The 18804-nt window shown below is 34.5% G+C and overlaps 1 protein-coding gene across 2 annotated transcripts in view; it reads left to right on the top strand.

The window, feature by feature from the left end:
* LOC123554783 (uncharacterized) overlaps positions 1-18804 on the top strand; it is a 24954-nt gene extending 6150 nt beyond the window's left edge. Inside the window, exons 1-4 of one of the 2 annotated variants that reach the window (XM_053547735.1) lie at positions 8845-9010; positions 12423-13122; positions 16921-17082; positions 17728-18804. In XM_053547735.1, the coding sequence (XP_053403710.1) occupies positions 12497-13122; positions 16921-17082; positions 17728-17887 (948 nt within the window). In that variant the 5' untranslated portion in view covers positions 8845-9010; positions 12423-12496 and the 3' untranslated portion in view covers positions 17888-18804. Of the gene's footprint in view, positions 1-8844; positions 9011-12422; positions 13123-16920; positions 17083-17727 lie in introns of those variants that run through there. The other variant, XM_045345130.2, reaches the window with a different exon arrangement.

The raw sequence follows: 18804 nt of genomic DNA, 5'->3' as shown, positions 1-18804 counted from the left end.
CAAGAAGCTGGACGTCGTCTTCTTTTGGATAAAGCACTTGGTTTAGTAGACGAGAATGGAAACTTGCAAGTTAAAGTTAAAAAAGAACCTGAACTTGAAGTTTCATCCACCGAAGCTCTTCCAGAGTTACCAAACTTACTCAGATAACATTGTTGTTGAACAAGATGACATAGTTACTGAAAATGCATCCACTTCAGGTGATAATAATATTACATCAGACTGAACCAGTAGCAAAGAAAATAAAATGCTCTGACATGGATGAGTGGTTTGATGATGTCATGGTCACACGAGTTGAAAAGACACCAGTTTCAGCAGTTATTGAACAAGAAATTGAACGGTACCTTGCCTCAAACAGGGATGCAGATGATTCTAAGTTAAGTCTTCTGCAATGGTGGGAGAAAAACCAGTATGTTTATCCAAGGTTGGCTGTCTTAGCAAAAAAATACCTGGCCATCCCCGCTTCCTCTGTCCCTAGTGAGCGTGTTTTCAGTTTAGCTGGATCTTTGGTTAACAAAAAGAGGTCAAGGTTGAATCCTGATTTGATCAATAAACTTAATTTCTTAAAATGAACATGGACCAATACTGGTAAATTGTAGAATGAGAAGACTATTGTATTGTTACATAAAAGTGTTAACTGTTAATGTGCAAGTTTGCAAGTTTACTGAACTAAATTTTTCTTTGCTAGATGTTAAGATAATAGATGTACTTTGTACTTAAAAAGAACTAAGAATCTACCAATTAAAATTATTTTTGAATATTTCTTGGATTCTGTTGTAAACCTTCTTTCTTTAAAGGACTAACAAAACATGCATGAAATAATCTGAAATGTATTGCCTAAGTGGAATCTATAATAAGAGTATAATTATAGGTAAGTCTGAATGCTTTTACTTTCGATTATATAATCGATTGTGAATCGAAATAGCTGTTCGGATTCGATTCGATTATCGATTTTGTTTTGAAACCGATTTTACAACACTAGTTCGAATCTGGGTCATGTTGGGTCAAAAACTAGGTCACGGGGTCAAATCAAAAGAAAAGCTAGTTAACACTGTAGAGGCCACATTTATGAACATATCTTGATGAAACTTGGTCAGAATGTTAATCTTGATGATCTTTAGGTCAATAGGTCAGGTGAGCGATACAGGGCCTTCATGGCCCTCTTGTTTTTATTACTGCCGAGACTTAGTAAAAAAAATTCTTCGAATAAGCAGAAATTGTAAGTATATTGAACAGCTGTGATGACAGAAAAGAAACTAAAAACAGTTATTTTATCAAGAATTAAAATTCTAACTTTCGTTTTCCATACATGTCACCATGGCAGTTTTCATGACCATGATTTTTGGAGATTTCTGTCATTTACAACAAGAGTTTCTAGTGCACTCTTAATGATAAGTTAATAAAAAGGCTGAATTCAAGAAAAATATGACAACTGTTGCAAAAGCAGCTCTTAGTTTGGAACATTTTTCGAGATTAAAACTTGTAAAAGTGTCAGATCCCACCCTCTTTTAGGCAATGTTAAAATGTGATCTGCTTAAGAAAAAATCTTCAAAACCCCTTCTATAAATGGCAAATAATTATAAAAATGATACGTTGACAAAACTTGATATCTTTAAATAGATTTTGGAAGGGTAGAAAGATCAGAAAAAATAATTTCTGGAGTGCTGTAAGTCCTACAAGAGCATCAATGCTATGTGCTTTGCAGTTGACTTGTTGGCTTTGTAATTTTATTGTTTCCGAAAATGTTGTAGCTCAGCGAAAAAATACCCGATGTGATGCCTGAATAATGTACATTGTTTATTGTTGGCAGAACTCATGAAACAGAGTAAATAATTAACAGAATTCAGGTTTGGGTCAGTAAAGTTATATTTAATCATGTGAAATTCTCCCCTTGCATGGACCCTGGCCCAAGTCCAAAAAAGCAAGAGAGCTCTGAGGCTTAAGTTTGTAAACTTAGTTCAAAACTGCATTCATTCAATATGTGTATTAAGTATCATGATACTTATCGCGCTACAACCAAAAGTATCATGATAATACCGCGATACATTTTCAGGGGCGATACCCAACTCTACTAAGAGTGTCTTATATCACATCAAACCCTGACTACCACCACTAAGAGTGTCTTAAACTTTAAAGTTATAGATATTCAGTTACAACATTCAGAATGGTTACTTATGCAACGTATTTTTTAACTCCCTTTATTATTTTTATTCATTCCGTATATAGAAGGGACTATTACAGGATATTGCCAGCATTTTCTTTCCAGGGTCTATAATGGTGTCAGAAGTGTTTGACCCAGGCAATGGGCATGGAGTGTCATTCTGGAGACCTGGCAACTGGACACCTAGCCTGCGTTCTACCGGATGCCTAGCCTATCCTCTAGAGTTTTTCTAGGCATCCATTAATCTATTTGTTTATGAATAGTGTATATAGAACTTATAAACATTTAGATTATAATTATTATGCTAAGCTAATTCAAACCTGAATCCTGATTCAAATTCGAGGATAACTTTGTCCAGAGCATTTCTTCTTCATGCATGGAGGGATTTTGATGTTTATTGGCACAGATGTTCACCACCATGAGACGGAATGTCATGCGCAAGATCTATGTCCCAGGTCAAACGTCAAGATCACACTTGGAGGCCAAAGGTCATATACAAAAATGACTGTTCGGTCATGCATGGAGATATTTTGATTTAACTTGGAACAAATGGTCATCACCATGAGACGGAGTGTCATACGCAAGAACCAGTTCCCAAAGTCTAAGGTCAAGGTCACACTTAGAGGTCAAAGGTCAAATTCAAGAATTACTTTGTTTGGAGCATTTCTTCTTCATGTATGGAGGGTTTTTAGCTCGACTATTCATAGAATAGTGAGCTATTGCAGTCGCCCATGCGTCGGCGTCCGCGTCCGCGTCCGCATCCGCGTCCGCGTCCCGATTTTGGTTAAGGTTTTGTATGTAAGCTGGTATCTCAGTAACCACTTGTGGGAATGGATTGAAACTTCACACACTTATTCACTGTGACAAACTGACTTACATTGCACAGGTTCCATAACTCTATTTTGCTTTTTTACAAAATTATGCCCCTTTTTCGACTTAGAAATTTTTGGTTAAGGTTTTGTATGTAAGCCGGTAACTCAGTAACCACTTGTGGGAATGGATTGAAACTTCACACACTTATTCACTGTGATGAACTGATCTACATTGCACAGGTTCCATAACTCTGTTTTGCTTTTTTACAAAATTATGCCCCTTTTTCGACTTAGAAATTTTTGGTTAAGGTTTTGTATGTAAGCTGGTATCTCAGTACTTACTAATGGGAATGGATTGAAACTTCACATACTTGTTCACTGTCATGATCTGACATGCACTAAGCAAGTCCCATAACTCTACTCTCTTTTTTTTTTTCAAAATTATGCCCCTTTTTCGACATAGCAGTTTTTGGTTAAATTTTTGTATGTAATCTGATATCTCAGTATCCGCCAATTGGAATGGATTGAAACTTCACACACTTGTTCACTGTCATGATCTAACATGCACTGGGAAGGTCCCATAACTCTACTTGGCATTTTTACAAAATTATGCCCCTTTGACTTAGCAGTTTTTTGTTAAGTTTTTGTATGTAAGCTGGTATCTCAGTATCCACAAATTGGAAAGGGTTGAAACTTCACATACTTGTTCACTGTCATGATATGACATGCAGTACAGAGGTTCAATACCTCTACTTTGCATTTTACAAAATTATGCCCCTTTTTCAACTTTTGTATTCATTCAATTGACAAGGCTGTTGAATAGTCGAGCGTTGCTGTCCTCCGACAGCTCTTGTTGATGTAACTTGGCACAAATGTTCACCACCATGTGGCACTCTTGTATTTAGAATTACTTCCCATTGTTTTACTATAAATAGCTTATTTATTCATGATATTGTAACTTTTTTATTACTGGCCAAAGGAAAAATCGAGACCACTTTTCTGTGGTACAACATGCATGTTACAGTGATTTTTAAAAAACCTGAATGGGTCTGGTGCCAAATAATTTGTGAAAATTGATGTTGTTTTTCTCAAAATTTTGATTTCTCCCCCCTTTAATTGGGAATTTTTCTAATACTTTGTTATTCAGTGGGGTGTATGAAACAGCTGTGGAACTAAACCATTTAAATGAATCGTACGCAATTCTACCTAAACACACTATGCATTAACATTTCGTACCCAAGCACACTATGAATTAACGTTCAAGGGTTGGTATTAAATATAGGGTGACAACATAACAAATCTTGATCAATCAGAGTGAGGAAGCCATCCAGCTGGCTTACGGAAGGTCGGTGGTTCTACCCAGGTGCCCGCTAGTAGCCAGGTCGCACCTGGGGTCTTCCTCCACCATTAAAGCTGGAAAGTCGCCATATGAGCTATCATGTGTCGGTGCGACGTTAAATCCAACAAAACAAATAAATTGATCAATCAGATGCTTTTCCTTGCAAAAGCCAATAACAAGCCTCTTTAAAGTTTTTCAAGGCTTTTTTTTTTTTTTTACATTTTTATGCCCCCAGCATCTACTGATGCGGGAGGCATATAGTGATTGTCCTGTCCGTCTGTCCGTTCGTTCGTCCAAGCACACGATTGGTACCTTAGGGGGTAGGAGGTGTGACCTAGGTCAATAGAAATCCTTTGTATTCATTCCGTAACCACTTAATTCTTTTGTTCCTTAAGTGGTCATTCTATTGTTTTCAAACACTGGAATGACCACCTAATACATGGATCGTATGGGTGTGCGTCCGTACGAGGTTAACCAAATGGGACCGTTTCGTCTAGCATCAATATCCCTTTCTAGAATGACTTGATACTATTAATGCAGATGTAACCTGTGACGATTACTCATCTTCAGACATCACCTGACCTCAGTTTGACCTTGACCTCATTTCGGACTTATGTGCAAAATCTATCGACAAGGATGCCACTGGGGGCATCAAGCGTTTATTGAACGCAGCTCCTTGTTTTTACTATTTTTAGACATTTTCACACCAATTGTGAATGGGTCTGGTGGACTTACTTAAGGAAAAAAATAGCTGACTCTTATTGCTTAGACTTCCAAACTGAAGTGGACAATAATTTGTCCAATATTTTCCTCCATTCTAGAGAATAAAATTAATACAGATCATTACATAATATTTCAGTTTCATAATAAACATATCTAATTGTTTTTTGTTTACCCTTTACGACATGATTTCAGTTTCCATTATGTCATACGGGTTATCCGGGGTCATTTGACCAGATGTGAGACAAGTCTTGAAACTCTTTCGCCATGACTGAAAAATTTTGTCAGAATTTTTATCTCTGTGATATGTAGGTAAAGTTTTAAACTAGATTATCTAGGGCAAAAACTAATTCACTAGGTCAGATCATAGAAAGACCAAGTAAACACTAAAGAGGCAACATTTTCATGCCAGATGTTGGTCGGTCCATAGACCAGTCTGTTTCTGGATGATAACTCAAGAACACTTGGGTCTAGGCTCATGAAAGTTAATAGGGAGGTTGGTCATGAACAGCAGAAGACCCTTATTGATTGTGAGGTCAAAGGTCAAGGTCACAGTTACCCAAAACCGTTTCAGTACGATAACCTGAGAATGCTTGTACCTAGGAGGGAGGTTGATCAAGACCAGCAGATGACCCCTGTTGATTTTGAGGTCAAGTAGGACAAAGGTCAAGGTCAAATTGACTCAGAACAGATGAACTTTTTTGCCAAATAACTAGTGAATGCTTTGGTCTAAGACCATATTTAATACGGAGGTCACTTATGACTGGTAAATGACCCATAATTATTGATTTGATGTCAGTATGTCAAACGTCCAGTGCATAGCCGCCAAATAATTTCTGTTCCTTGTGCAGTTACTGAATGTATCAAGGGGGTCATTTCGTGTTCTAGGAGCTCTTGTCTGCCTGATCTCCGCCAGACATGGTCAGACAGAGTGATTATCCGTTAAAAATCTATGAGGGTCACTTGGGTGAAAAACTATATCATAAGACATGTTCAGGATGTGTTTCTCTATGAAATCTTGACCAAACTAGATATCGTTCGAGGTTATGTTGGGTAAGAAATGGGCCAGGTGATCATTACAGCCTGCAGGGCTGTCTTTTGTAGTTCTGAAATGTGTTATAACAAAGTTTTAGATTTTGTTTATAATGACTTTTTTCTTCAGTCGAAACATTTTTTTCTTTTGACAGTACTTCAAAATGTTTTGACAAACTTAAATTGACAAAAAAATAAAGCAAAAAATCAGGTACATGCTTAGGTTTTTTCTCCTTTACATTATTGGTTGTGTTTGATTGATCTTGTATTATTTGCATATTGTTTGCTTGTAAACATTACACTATTCATGTACCACAGCAATAAAATGCAAATATATCAGTGTTTTATATGGTTGACTAGAGAAATGTTGGTATTTATACTCTTACCCTATTTCATTTAGGTAGTTTCACTTTCAATGTTCATTGAATGATTTTGTAATGAAAAGGTATGGTATACTGTAGATTAACAATTGTTATCAAGGACTTATATATAATTTTTGGTGTTATTATTATCGTATTACATGTAAGTTTACAAATAGCTTAATTTCTATATTTCCAACAGATCTTTACACAGATTTTATTATATAAAAGAACGATTTAGTTAAGTATATGGAGAGGAAAATGTTTTAACTTTATATAAGAAAATGTCTAATATCTATAAAATTGTAGTGGTCTGCATACAATGTAGATATTGGCACATTTTATTATCATATTTCTTGGTTCTTTTGATGCATATTCACATGAAAATTAGTTGCAGTATGAACTAATCTATCTGTGTTGCAGCACCTTAAAACCAACTCTTATTGTATACTTATCATGCTGGACATGATTGTTTCTGCCTTTGAGACCAGTGTAGATCATGATCAGCATGCACATCCGTGCAGTCTGATCATGATCTGCTCTGTTCGCCATTCAGTCAGTATCTTTTTGGTATGCACCCCTTTTAACAGTTAATGGTACTGTCCAAATTTAAAGATGGACAAGTTCATTATAGAAATTTGGCACAGTCAGTGTTATTCATATGCATAATTATGATAAATACTTTCCATATAAATTAAGATATAATATTAATTAGGCTGTAACTATGTTTTATGTTATCTAATTAAAAGTCCTTGACACAGAATGATAAGTACTACAAAAATGTATCCTTTTGATTTAAACATACAGAAGTCCTTAAACTTTTACAAAAAAAAACATACATGTACAATTTGTATCTATAATTATTAAAAATTCATGGAGCAGAATATTGGTAAATGATGTTTAGTTAAATGATTTTATGAAGGTATTTGAATTCTTACATAATTGTACTTTTTCTTCAAGTTGTAGTATTACAAAAAAAAGTGTTGACATTTTCATTTCTAATGTTAATTGATATTTTTTGCCACACCTTTGTATTTGGCTATAGGCAATATAGCAAAAGATGCATATCATTAAATGATGTGCAGTATTGTGTAGTCACATTAAGTGTCATCGGAAAAAAAAGGCTCCAACGAATACTACTATTTAAAGTCTGCCAGAGGGTAAACCATTTGTCATAGTATAGAAAATCTGATGTTGTAAAAATAATGTTTGATAAATGTCTGTAGTTACTGTTAATTCAATAGGAAATTTCTTATCTATCCAGATTATAGAATATATATTGGTATTTAGTGATAAGCTGAAATTTTAGAAAGGGGGATATGCTGTATTTTCATTAATGAGGTAGCCACCAGGAGATTAGTACAGATATAGGGATTAAGAAGTTACGCTTATAATTCTAGTGTCAAACTGAAGGATTACACATGAAACAGTACGTAAGTAAATTATATTAATGTATTTCAGTACTAACTAATTGAAAATACAATTTGATTCAGTATCTGTGAACAAACCATGAAGATTTTGCTTTATCCAAGATGTTTAGCATATGAGTCACAACAAACATTTCAGTTGAAGCTGGCATGATTTTAGTAGCCAAATGATAAACATCTTTATCTAATCAACAAGTTCTAAAAAATGGACGTCTTGAGTTACGCAGCATTTCTGGCAGTATTGGTATTTTCTTTCTTTATATTCTATAAAAACTACATCTAGTCCAAGATTCATCTTGCAACTTTAACTTAATTAATAATCAGGGTTTTTTTTTTTAATTTGTTACTTGAAAGAAAATGTGCAACAAAGTAACACTTTAATAGAGGTTCATGATTAAAGAATTTCTGTATGATTTGGGAGACAAATTTGACATTTTACCAATTGATTTGGCTGTCTGCATCAAGCATGTAAGGGGAAAGCTTAGTCATCCAATAATATTGGGAGCAACATGCTAGGGAATGTTTTCTTTAGAAATATTTTATCAGAAGTGGTGGCAAGTAGGGCCATCTTAGTGTTGTTTCCTGTCTTTCTTTTAGGTTTGTGTGAAAGCAAGAAAATACCATTAATACATATTTACTTCTATATTCCTGGCTAGAAAAACAACTGTTAAGAATGGCCTTACAAATTTAGCTTACTTAAAAAGATATGGACATAAATAATACATAGGCTGTTGAGGTTTGAATTGTGTTTTGACAAATAATCAATTTTGTCAAAGAATAAAAGTGTATGTTTAATGATTCAGCCATTTGTACAAAATGAAATTTATGATTTTATTTCTTATGAATGGTTTATAAATAAGAGTGTAGGTTTTGCTATTAAAAGGAAGTTTTGTATGAATGATCTATCTGTTATTAAACCAGAATTGTAAGAAACTCGTGTATAAAATCAGATACCATAGTCATGATAGTTGCTGTTAATGTGCTGAAACAAGTTCATGACTGTAAACTACTGTAACTTTATGTGGAAGTGAATGAGGAAAATGATGAAAAATGGTTCAATATTGTTTTACTGACACTTTAAAACAAGATTTACATAATTATGAAACATATTTGGCTTGGGGAATATTTGGAATTGGAAAGCTCTAATTCCTCACAGGTTCTATGTAAGTGTTTGCCATATTGTATCAGATTCTATAAAAGTGTGTCACATTAGAGTTAGAGCATGGATAAGATACATACCGGTCCAGGCTGTACAGTGTTTTCGAGACCAGAATTCAACTTTACCATTGATCAGACTTTCGAATCTAGTCTGAAACTCTTTTTTTTATGACATTTGGAAGTCAGTTGTTAATTATTATTGTAATCTCAAAATGATGGAGGGGACATAAAGTTTGCTTATGAATAATTTTCAGCTGAGTAGGTAGAGCTATATTGCACTCTGCCATTCCTTGCAGTCTTGGATGGACTGCATCCTGATTTGGTTGGAGTTTTATGTTTGCTAGTATCTCTGTAACCACTTTGGAAAATGGATAACTTATTCACTGTGATATTCTGACGTCACTTGCATTGTGTAGGTTTTATTACAAGTTTTTCCAGTTATGCTTCTGTTTTGACAATGCAGTGTTTGTGCAAATTTTGTTTGTTAGCTCAGTAAACACAAGTGGAAATGGATTGAAACTACTTTGATTGTCATACATACCCCGCACATCTTTGCCTTTTCAGAAGTTACACACCTTTTTCCACTGTTTATATTCATTTAGTTAAGAAGTCTTTTTAGATGAGTGTTGCTGTGTTATCATAGTCTATTTTGACATGAAAAATGACAGTATTACATTACTAAAATTTACAGGATGCATAGAAAATTTTGGGTGTCATATGGTTACATTGCTGTGACATGATGCATCATTTGCATAAAAATTGTATTGCCTGGTTTCTCGTATAATTTTTTATAACCAAAGATAAAAACTTCATTATTTTACATCTGTCATTGTGATGCATATATGTACAATAAATTAATTGTTAATTTTAATGTGTTTTATATATTTGTCTAAAAGCTGAAAATAGTGTTGGATAGTGTACATTTGTAGTTGCACCATCTGATTTGATCCTGTATGACAATTTGAGCACTTTTAATTGGGATGTATGATTTTGTAACACAATTAAGCATTTTGTAAAAAAAAGAGTCATTGATTTTTGATTTAGTCATTGAATTTAAGTTTCAGCATTTTGAAATGTTAAAGAAGCTTTTACAAGTCACATTTAAGAAGCATTTTTAAACCTGAAAGAATGTTATGCAAAGCACAGGTGAAGACGTTGGTAGTATGTGACAGCTACATTGTAGTCAACAGAGTCTGTTTCAAAATTTTATCATTTCGCAGTAAGAATATTTCTGTTGCCACGTCTAGGAAGTAGTTAATGTGATTTGATTATAAAAATTGGGTAGTTTTTCAGCATTGTGAGGTTTAAAATAAGCTGTACTACAGTAGCCTCTTTAAAGTTTAAAAATTACAGTTATGTCTAAAATTGAAAAAAAAAAGATGACAGTTTTTACAGTCATAAGGGTTACTTCAACAGGAGTTTTGCTTTTTTATTTGTTTTTCATTGCTACACCATTTTTACAAAGTGTGAAGTTTAAGCCATAAAACTTTTAAAAAGTCATTGACAAGGTAATTTAAGCAGAAATAACAAATTGGACAATTGTGTATTTAAACAAGGTATCCTTAAGGAAGAAAACTTAAATGGTGGAAATTATTTGTGGATGCATGTACAGATAAAATCTTAAAACTGACTGATAGCAACATTTTATTTGGTGAAATTTTGTAGTGCATGTTTTTGCGAAAAGCCAAGGAGTGCAGATTTTAAGAACGTACATGAAGTCCAGTTTAGCTGGATTTGTAGGTCCATTCATAATTTGGCATATAGTAAAAAATAAAAGAACTAAATGTTTGTTTTGAATGTTGGAAAACATTGGACTCTTTTGATTCTTCCCAAAAAAATGTGTCCTTCCTAGTACTTTCAGTTTGCTTAAAGACCTGCTCCAGTCCTACCTTTTAACCTTAAATTGTCACTGAGAAAGCATGAAAATCCTGACTATTAACAGTGACGCCTGTCAAAATAGAGTCTATTTTATATAAAATTCTATATAAAATACCTGTGGTTTTACTGCTGAAGTGTGGCGCGTGGCTGTTAACTCTTACCTATTGTAATCATGGGTTGCATGCACACAATAGAAATTGAATAGCTGCGGAGCAGGGCTTCAAGAGTAGCTATTGTGGTACCCCTGTGTCCATTGTTGTGTGTTGGCAACAATTTTACTACTCTAAGGTCAAAATTTTGATGGAATGTATACTTCAAAATCAAGTGACTAGGTCAAATATAGGAAAAACCTTGTTAAAGCTGAAGATGCTACATTTTAAACCTGATCTTCATGAAACCTCGTCAGATTCAGAATGTATGCCGTTATTACATCTAAGTTCAGTTTGAAACCAAGTCATCTAAGACTAAAATCTAGGCCACTAAGTCAGATTGAAAAAAAAACATGAGGCCTCAATCAGATTGATATAACCATAGAGTCCACAATGTTCTGTAAAGTCCAGGTCAAGCTTTTGATTTGGTAATCTTTGGTCAAAAACTAGGTCACTAGTTTAAATTTAAGAAGCCACACTTTGTACACCTGATTTTCATAAAACTTATCAAAATGTTTGTCTTTATGACAAATAGATCAAGATTGAAGGTGAGCCATCTGAGGACAAAAACTAGGCCACTAGGTCAAGTAATAGAAAAACCTTTCCTTAATTTTCAGGAAACATATTCAGTTTGTTTCATTAAAAGAAATGTAGATTGATTTATAAATCTAGATTCATTTTGTCATCTTTGGTATAAAACTAGGTCACTTGGTTATCATAGAAATACATTGTAAACACCAGAGGCCACATTTCCTACCTGATCTTCATGAAATTTGGTCAGATGATTTGTCATTTTCATGTCTGTTCCAACTTTCATTTTGGTTCTTTTAGGTCTCCAGGCAAATCGTGGAAAAACATATAAAATACTTTAGAGGCAACATTTTTACTTGATCTTCATGAAATGTGGTTAGAATGTTTGTTGTAATAGCATTTAGGTCAGTCTCAAAACTGGGTAGAGGCCACATTTTGTTAGCTGATCTTAATGAAATATGTTCAGAATGTTTGTCTTTATAGAGTCTGTATCAAAATTGAAATTGTGTTATTATTGATGGTAAAAAATAAGGTCATTATGTAAAAAAAACCTCAGAAAATCTATATTAATACTTTAGAGGTCTTTATAAAACTTTGTAAGAATGTTTTTCTTCATATAATTTATCTCAGGTTTGAAATTGGGCCAGACTAGGTCAGATGTTGGCAATCTTCCTATAATGTTGAAGAGATTCTGGGTAGGTTGTACATAATTGAATGCATTAGGTTGTAGACATATTGATATTCTACAGCAGTAAGTATGGCACATATATGTATATAATCTTAAAGAACCTTTGTGCAGAGTGTTCCCTTATTATGTTTATTAATGACTAAAACTTTGCATATTTTCTTCTGTTTTCAGGTAGTAAAACAAATGTGAAACTGAAGTCTTAGAAACAAATTTGTATTGACTGTTTTCATACTAAAAAGAAAAAGATGACAACAATAAATGGAGAGTACACACCAAGTCCAACCCCAAAACCTCATCCTAGGGTCACAGCCGAAGCAGCATCTTATGCCGATAGAAATCGGGGAAATATGGAAAAATGGTTTGATTATAGTGGAACTGATTCCTATCAATCCCCTAGGCCTGCTGGTCGAACAGTTACCGAGGAGGGACGTAGAAATGCTGAGCAGAACAAAGGTTCTATGTCAAACATAATGGGCGGATACGCAGACCCTCCCTTACAAAGAACTGTTCATCCACGCGCAGTCAAAGGAGATGGTTCAGAAATAGCCAATCAAAGTAAAGGTGGTGCTATGAAAGAGTTAATGGACAATTACGGACATTTATCACTGGATGAAAAACCTGTTCATAAAGTTCATGGCCATGATGCGGAGGAGTATGCTGAAAGAAATCATGGTACAATGGATAAACTAATGAACAATTATGGACAGTTGAGTCCTGAACAACCTCCACCTCAGAAAGTGAGTTACGGAGGTGAAGAAGTTGCGGAAAAATACAGAGGGGCAGGAATGGGACCATTGCTACGTATGGAAGGACAGAAGACACCTCAAGAACCAAAGATAGGAAAACTGCACCAGACCTCGGAAGGCCCGGGGTAATTATAAATTCCTTTTATTTGGAATTTGCTCTAGTTTATCCATGGATTTAAGTAACAAATAGATCAAGATTGAAGGTGAGCCATCTGAGGAAAAAAACTAGGCCACTAGGTCAAGTAATAGAAAAACCCTTTCTTTAATTTTCAGGAAAAATGTTCAGTTTGTTTCATTAAAAGAAATGTAGATTGATTTATAAATCTAGATTCATTTTGTCATCTTTGGTATAAAACTAAGACCCAAACATTAACCAACATAGGAAATATAAGTTTGTTTACCCATTTCCATAGGCAGAAATGGTGATTCGTACTTAAACACACTTTTGAGATTAAACAAAAAAATAACTTTTATTATGATTTGTCAAATCTGATTACTTTTATTTTCATCTGTCATATCTGATTTTGTATTAATTTTTTCCACACATTTTGAAAACATGTTCTCTATTTCCAACACAGACTCACAGTTTTCCACTTAGTATGATTTCATAATGATCTAGTTTGTTCTCCTGTGAAAAATGATATAAGTAAATTTGTAATTGCATAGTTGCTTTAATCTGATGCAAACAGTTATTGATAAAAAAACCTTTCTTGACCTTTTGATCAATATTCGGTCTCATGATCAGCTCAGATGTACTGGTCAACAAACAGTGTAGATAGAGAATTATCATGATTATGTTACGCAATTCTCATGGCATGCACAAAATTTTAAGCATCAACCTGCTTGAGTTCACCAGTAGCACAGAGAATAGCTTAATACCCATGGACCTGGTGGCTTGTTTGATCTGTCAAGTTATCTGTGCTCCACCCAGCAATTGAATTGTAATTTTATATAGAAAATAGAAGGAAAATGAGCATGACGAGAATGTATGAATTACTCGAGTTAGACAGGGTGCTCGAGAAATTGATCCTCATACAAGGTGTGTGTCACTGAAAGTAGATGAAAGGTTTTGTATATTAAATTAGTTTCTGTATATTAAATTTTGGACTTTTCAGTTGGTTTTTAGCTCATCCGATTTTTTGAAAAAAAATGATGAGTTATTGTCATCACTTGAGCGGTTGTCGGCGTCGGCGTCGGCGTCGGCGTTACCTGGTTAAGTTTTATGTTTAGGTCAGCTTTTCTCCTAAACTATCAAAGCTATTGCTTTGAAACTTGGAATACTTGTTCACCATCATAAGCTGACCCTGTATAGCAAGAAACATAACTCCATCTTGCTTTTTGCAAGATTTATGGCCCCTTTTGTACTTAGAAAATATCAGATTTCTTGGTTAAGTTTTATGTTTAGGTCAACTTTTCTCCTAAACTATCAAAGCTTTTGCTTTGAAACTTGGAATACTTGTTCACCATCATAAGCAGACCCTGTACATCAAGAAACATAACTCCATCTTGCTTTTTGCAAGAATTATTGCCCCTTTTGGACTTAGAAAATCAGTTTTCTTGGTTAAGTTTTATGTTTAGGTCAGCTTTTATCCTAAACTATCAAAGCTATTCCTTTAAAACTTGCAACACTTGTTCACCATCATAAGCTGACCCTGTACAGCAAGAAACATAACTCCATCCTGCTTTTTGCAAGATTTATGGCATCTTTTGGACTTAGAAAATATCAGATTTCCTGGTTAAGTTTTATGTTTAGGTCAACTTTTTCTCTTAAACTATCAAAGCTATTGCTTTAAAACTTGCAACTCTTGTTCACCATCATAAGCTGACCCTGTACAGCAAGCAACATAACTTCATCCTGCTTTTTGCAATAATTATTGCCCCTTTTGGACTTAGAAAAATCATTTTCTTGGTTGAATATTATGTTTAAGTCAACTTTTCTCATAAACTATCAAAGCTATTGCTTTAAAACTTGCAACAGTTTTTCACCATCATAAGTTGACACTGTACATCAAGAAACATAACTCTATCCTGCTTTTTGCAAGAGTGATGGCCCTTTTTAGACTTAGAAAATCATGGGTAGGACAATATTTCTATTATACAAAAAAAATCAGATGAGCGTCAGCACCCCAAGGCGGTGCTCTTGTTCTAAAAATGGGTTCTGGCCAATCTTTTTAGGAGATAAGCTTAAAGTTAGCGATGCAGGGGTAGTTTGCTTAGTTCAAACAAGTTTTCCTTTGTGACGTCTTTGTCTTGGAGATCAGTCGTCTGGTATCTGGTATTGTTTGCCAGTTTAGTTATACCAAAAACCCTGCATTTACAGGATTACCCAGCTGACCCTAAAATTGTGCCCAAGCATCATGCTATTCTTCATCTTGACTCATTGAGTGGGTAGTTGGAGTGGAGAATCTTTCTTTGCTATCAAAAGTTTCAATCAGAATATTATAAAGTTAACAGACAGGTTATATACAACTTTTATTCTATTAACCTAAAGATTAATTAATCCCAGTGGAATTAAGGGTAAAAGCTTTTTCATTTTTAGCTCCACTATTTGGAGAATAGGCGGGCGATACTACTTGCCCCGGCGTCGGCGTGACCCTTCTTGGTTAAAGTTTTTCGGCAACCTTTGTTTTTCTGTCATATCTTTGTTACTATTGCTTATATCTTACTGTAACTTCACATAAACATTATCCAGTATACAAATAATGTATGTTTATGGACTGATCCCATTATACCCAAAGTCAAGGTCACCAAGCTGTTATACTTAGGTTATTTTGAAGGTTAAAGTTTTTTGACAACCTTTGTATTTCTGTCATATCTTTGTTACTATTGCTTATATCTTACTGTAATTTCACATAAACATTGTCCAGTATACAAACAAAATATGTATAGGGGCTGAGCCCATTATACCCAAGGTCAAGGTCACCAAGCTGTTATACTTAGGTTATTTTTAAGGTTAAAGTTTTTCGGCAACCTTTGTTTTTCAGTCATATCTTTGTTACTATTGCTTATATCTTACTGTACCTTAACATAAACATTGTCCAGCATACAAACAAAGTATGTATAGGGACTAAGCCCATTATACCCAAGGTCAAGGTCACCAAGGTCTTATACTTAGGTTATTTTTAAGGTTAAAGTTTTTCGGCAGCCTTTGTTTTTCTGTCATATCTTTGTTACTTTTGCTTATATCATACTGTAAGTTCACATAAACATTATCCAGCATATATACAAAGTATGTGTAGGGGCTGGGCCCATTATACCCAAGGTCAAGGTCACCAAGGAGTTATACTTTGAATTATTTTCATGTTAAATTTTTTCGAAAGCTTCGTTTATAGACATATCTTTGGTACTTTAAAAGATAATGACTTGAAATTAAAAGTATTTGTTTATAATCGTCTGCATGTGTGGCTACATAACCCATAACTCTAATTGTGTTTTTGACAGAATTATGCCCCTTTTATACTTAAACTTTTTTGCAGTCTTCGCTTTCTGGATACTACTTTAATGCAGTATAAGATAAAGACTTGAAACTTAAAATGTATCTTTATCATCATCATCTGCATGTATGGTAACAATCCCCATAACTCTGGTTTGTATTTTTGACCGAATTATGCCCCTTTTATACTTAAATTTTTTACAAACTTCGTTTTCTGGACATAACTTTGGTACTATATAAGATCATGACTTGAAACTCAAAATATATCTTTATCATCATCATCTGCATGTGTTGTAACAATCCTAATAACTCAAATTTGTGTATTTGATGGAATTATGCCCCTTAGTGTATCGTCCTTTTAAAGTAGAGGTCTCTTATTGAGACATATATTCATTTTACTATCAAACCCCGAATAGTGGAGCGCACTGTCTAACGGACAGCTCTTGTTAATATCAGTTTCTGATATGGTTCTGATATGGTCCTGTTACAGATGGGATGAAGACCCTCCAGCTGTCAGAACAAGGCCAGAAGCCGAGGCTATAGCAGACAAACAGCAGTCAGAATTTGTCGGTAACTTAATGAGGGGAGAGGTGAACCCACCAACTGTGAGAGAACCCAAACTTGGACCACAAATGCAAGAATCTGTTACTCCGTAAGATATCTCAACATTATTTTATATAAATGAAATATATTCAATACAAATATACAGTTTACTAACAAAAAGTTTACATACCACTTCCAAAGAAATACTTCAAAATTGCACCAACAATTTTTAGGTCAGCTGAGCACAAAGTGCTCAAGGTGAGCTGTTGTGATCACCGTGATGTTCATTATTGTCAACAGTTTGACTGTTAACATGCTTGAAGTCACAGTTTTGGCCAAGGGCTCTGGATTCTTTGACCCTTTCTTTGGTGAAGTTTTTCTCTTGGGAAATCACAGTTTGGTGGTTCCCAGTAGATACCAACACTGGAAATAATGTCCTGCAGGGCATCAAACATCTTTCCTTTTCATGATTACCTGAACATTCATTTGAAATTTGAACAAAAATATTCAGTTATTATTCAATAAAAACATATAGGATATTTGTTTCAGTATAAGATTGAAATATCTTTCATGGGTGAACACCAGATGCAATATTTTCATGAGTGGCATGACCACTAGTGAAAATTTAAGATATGGTGTTCACGTTCATGAGTGAAAGATATTTTAATCTTACAATCTTACGAAAATACAAAACATATTTCATATTAATATTTTGATAATTCACTGAAAAACATAATAAAAAATTGCTTTTCAGACGACCACAGACCAGCCCATTACGCACTCGACCAGAGGCAAGGCAAAACTACAACAAGAACCAATCTTCTGAAATGTCGGCCATTATGCATGGTGATACTGTGAATGCTACACCAACTAGGAAAAGTAACAGAATGATGATGAAGTCGGAAGATTGGTAGCCTATCAGAATCTTAGATCTGGTCATATGACCTCTTAATTAGCCAATCAGATGTTATATTGTCAAATTTTGAAGAAGAAAAAAGAGAGTATACGGAAACTTTTTAGTCACAAGTTTAACCAATTTTTTAGCTCATCTGATTTTTTGAAAAAAAATGATGAGTTATTGTCATCACTTGAGCGGTTGTTGGCGTCGGCGTCGGCGTCTGCGTCGGCGTTGCCTGGTTAAGTTTTATGTTTAGGTCAGCTTTTCTCCTAAACTATCAAAGCTATTGCTTTGAAACTTGGAATACTTGTTCACCATCATAAGCTGACCCTGTATAGCAAGAAACATAACTCCATCTTGCTTTTTGCAAGATTTATGGCCCCTTTTGTACTTAGAAAATATCAGATTTCTTGGTTAAGTTTTATGTTTAGGTCAACTTTTCTCCCAAACTGTCAAAGCTATTGCTTTGAAACTTGGAATACTTGTTCACCATCATAAGCTGACCCTGTACAGCAAGAAACATAACTCCATCTTGCTTTTTGCAAGATTTATTGCCCCTTTTGGACTTAGAAAATCAGTTTTCTTGGTTAAGTTTTATGTTTAGGTCAGCTTTTATCCTAAACTATCAAAGGTATTGCTTTAAAACTTGCAACACTTGTTCACCATCATAAGTTGACCCTGTACAGCAAGAAACATAACTCCATCCTGCTTTTTGCAAGATTTATGGCCCCTTTTGGACTTAGAAAATATCAGATTTCTTGGTTAAGTTTTATGTTTAGGTCAACTTTTTTTCATAAACTATCAAAGCTATTGCTTTGAAACTTGCAACACTTGTTCACCATCATAAGCTGACCCTGTACAGCAAGCAGCGTAACTCCATCCTGATTTTTGCAATAATTATTGCCCCTTTTGGACTTAGAAAATCATTTTCTT

The sequence above is a fragment of the Mercenaria mercenaria genome, chromosome 7 (assembly GCF_021730395.1).
Source record: "Mercenaria mercenaria strain notata chromosome 7, MADL_Memer_1, whole genome shotgun sequence".
Taxonomy (NCBI): Eukaryota; Metazoa; Mollusca; class Bivalvia; order Venerida; family Veneridae; genus Mercenaria; species Mercenaria mercenaria.
This window is presented reverse-complemented; position numbering and strand designations above follow the sequence as displayed.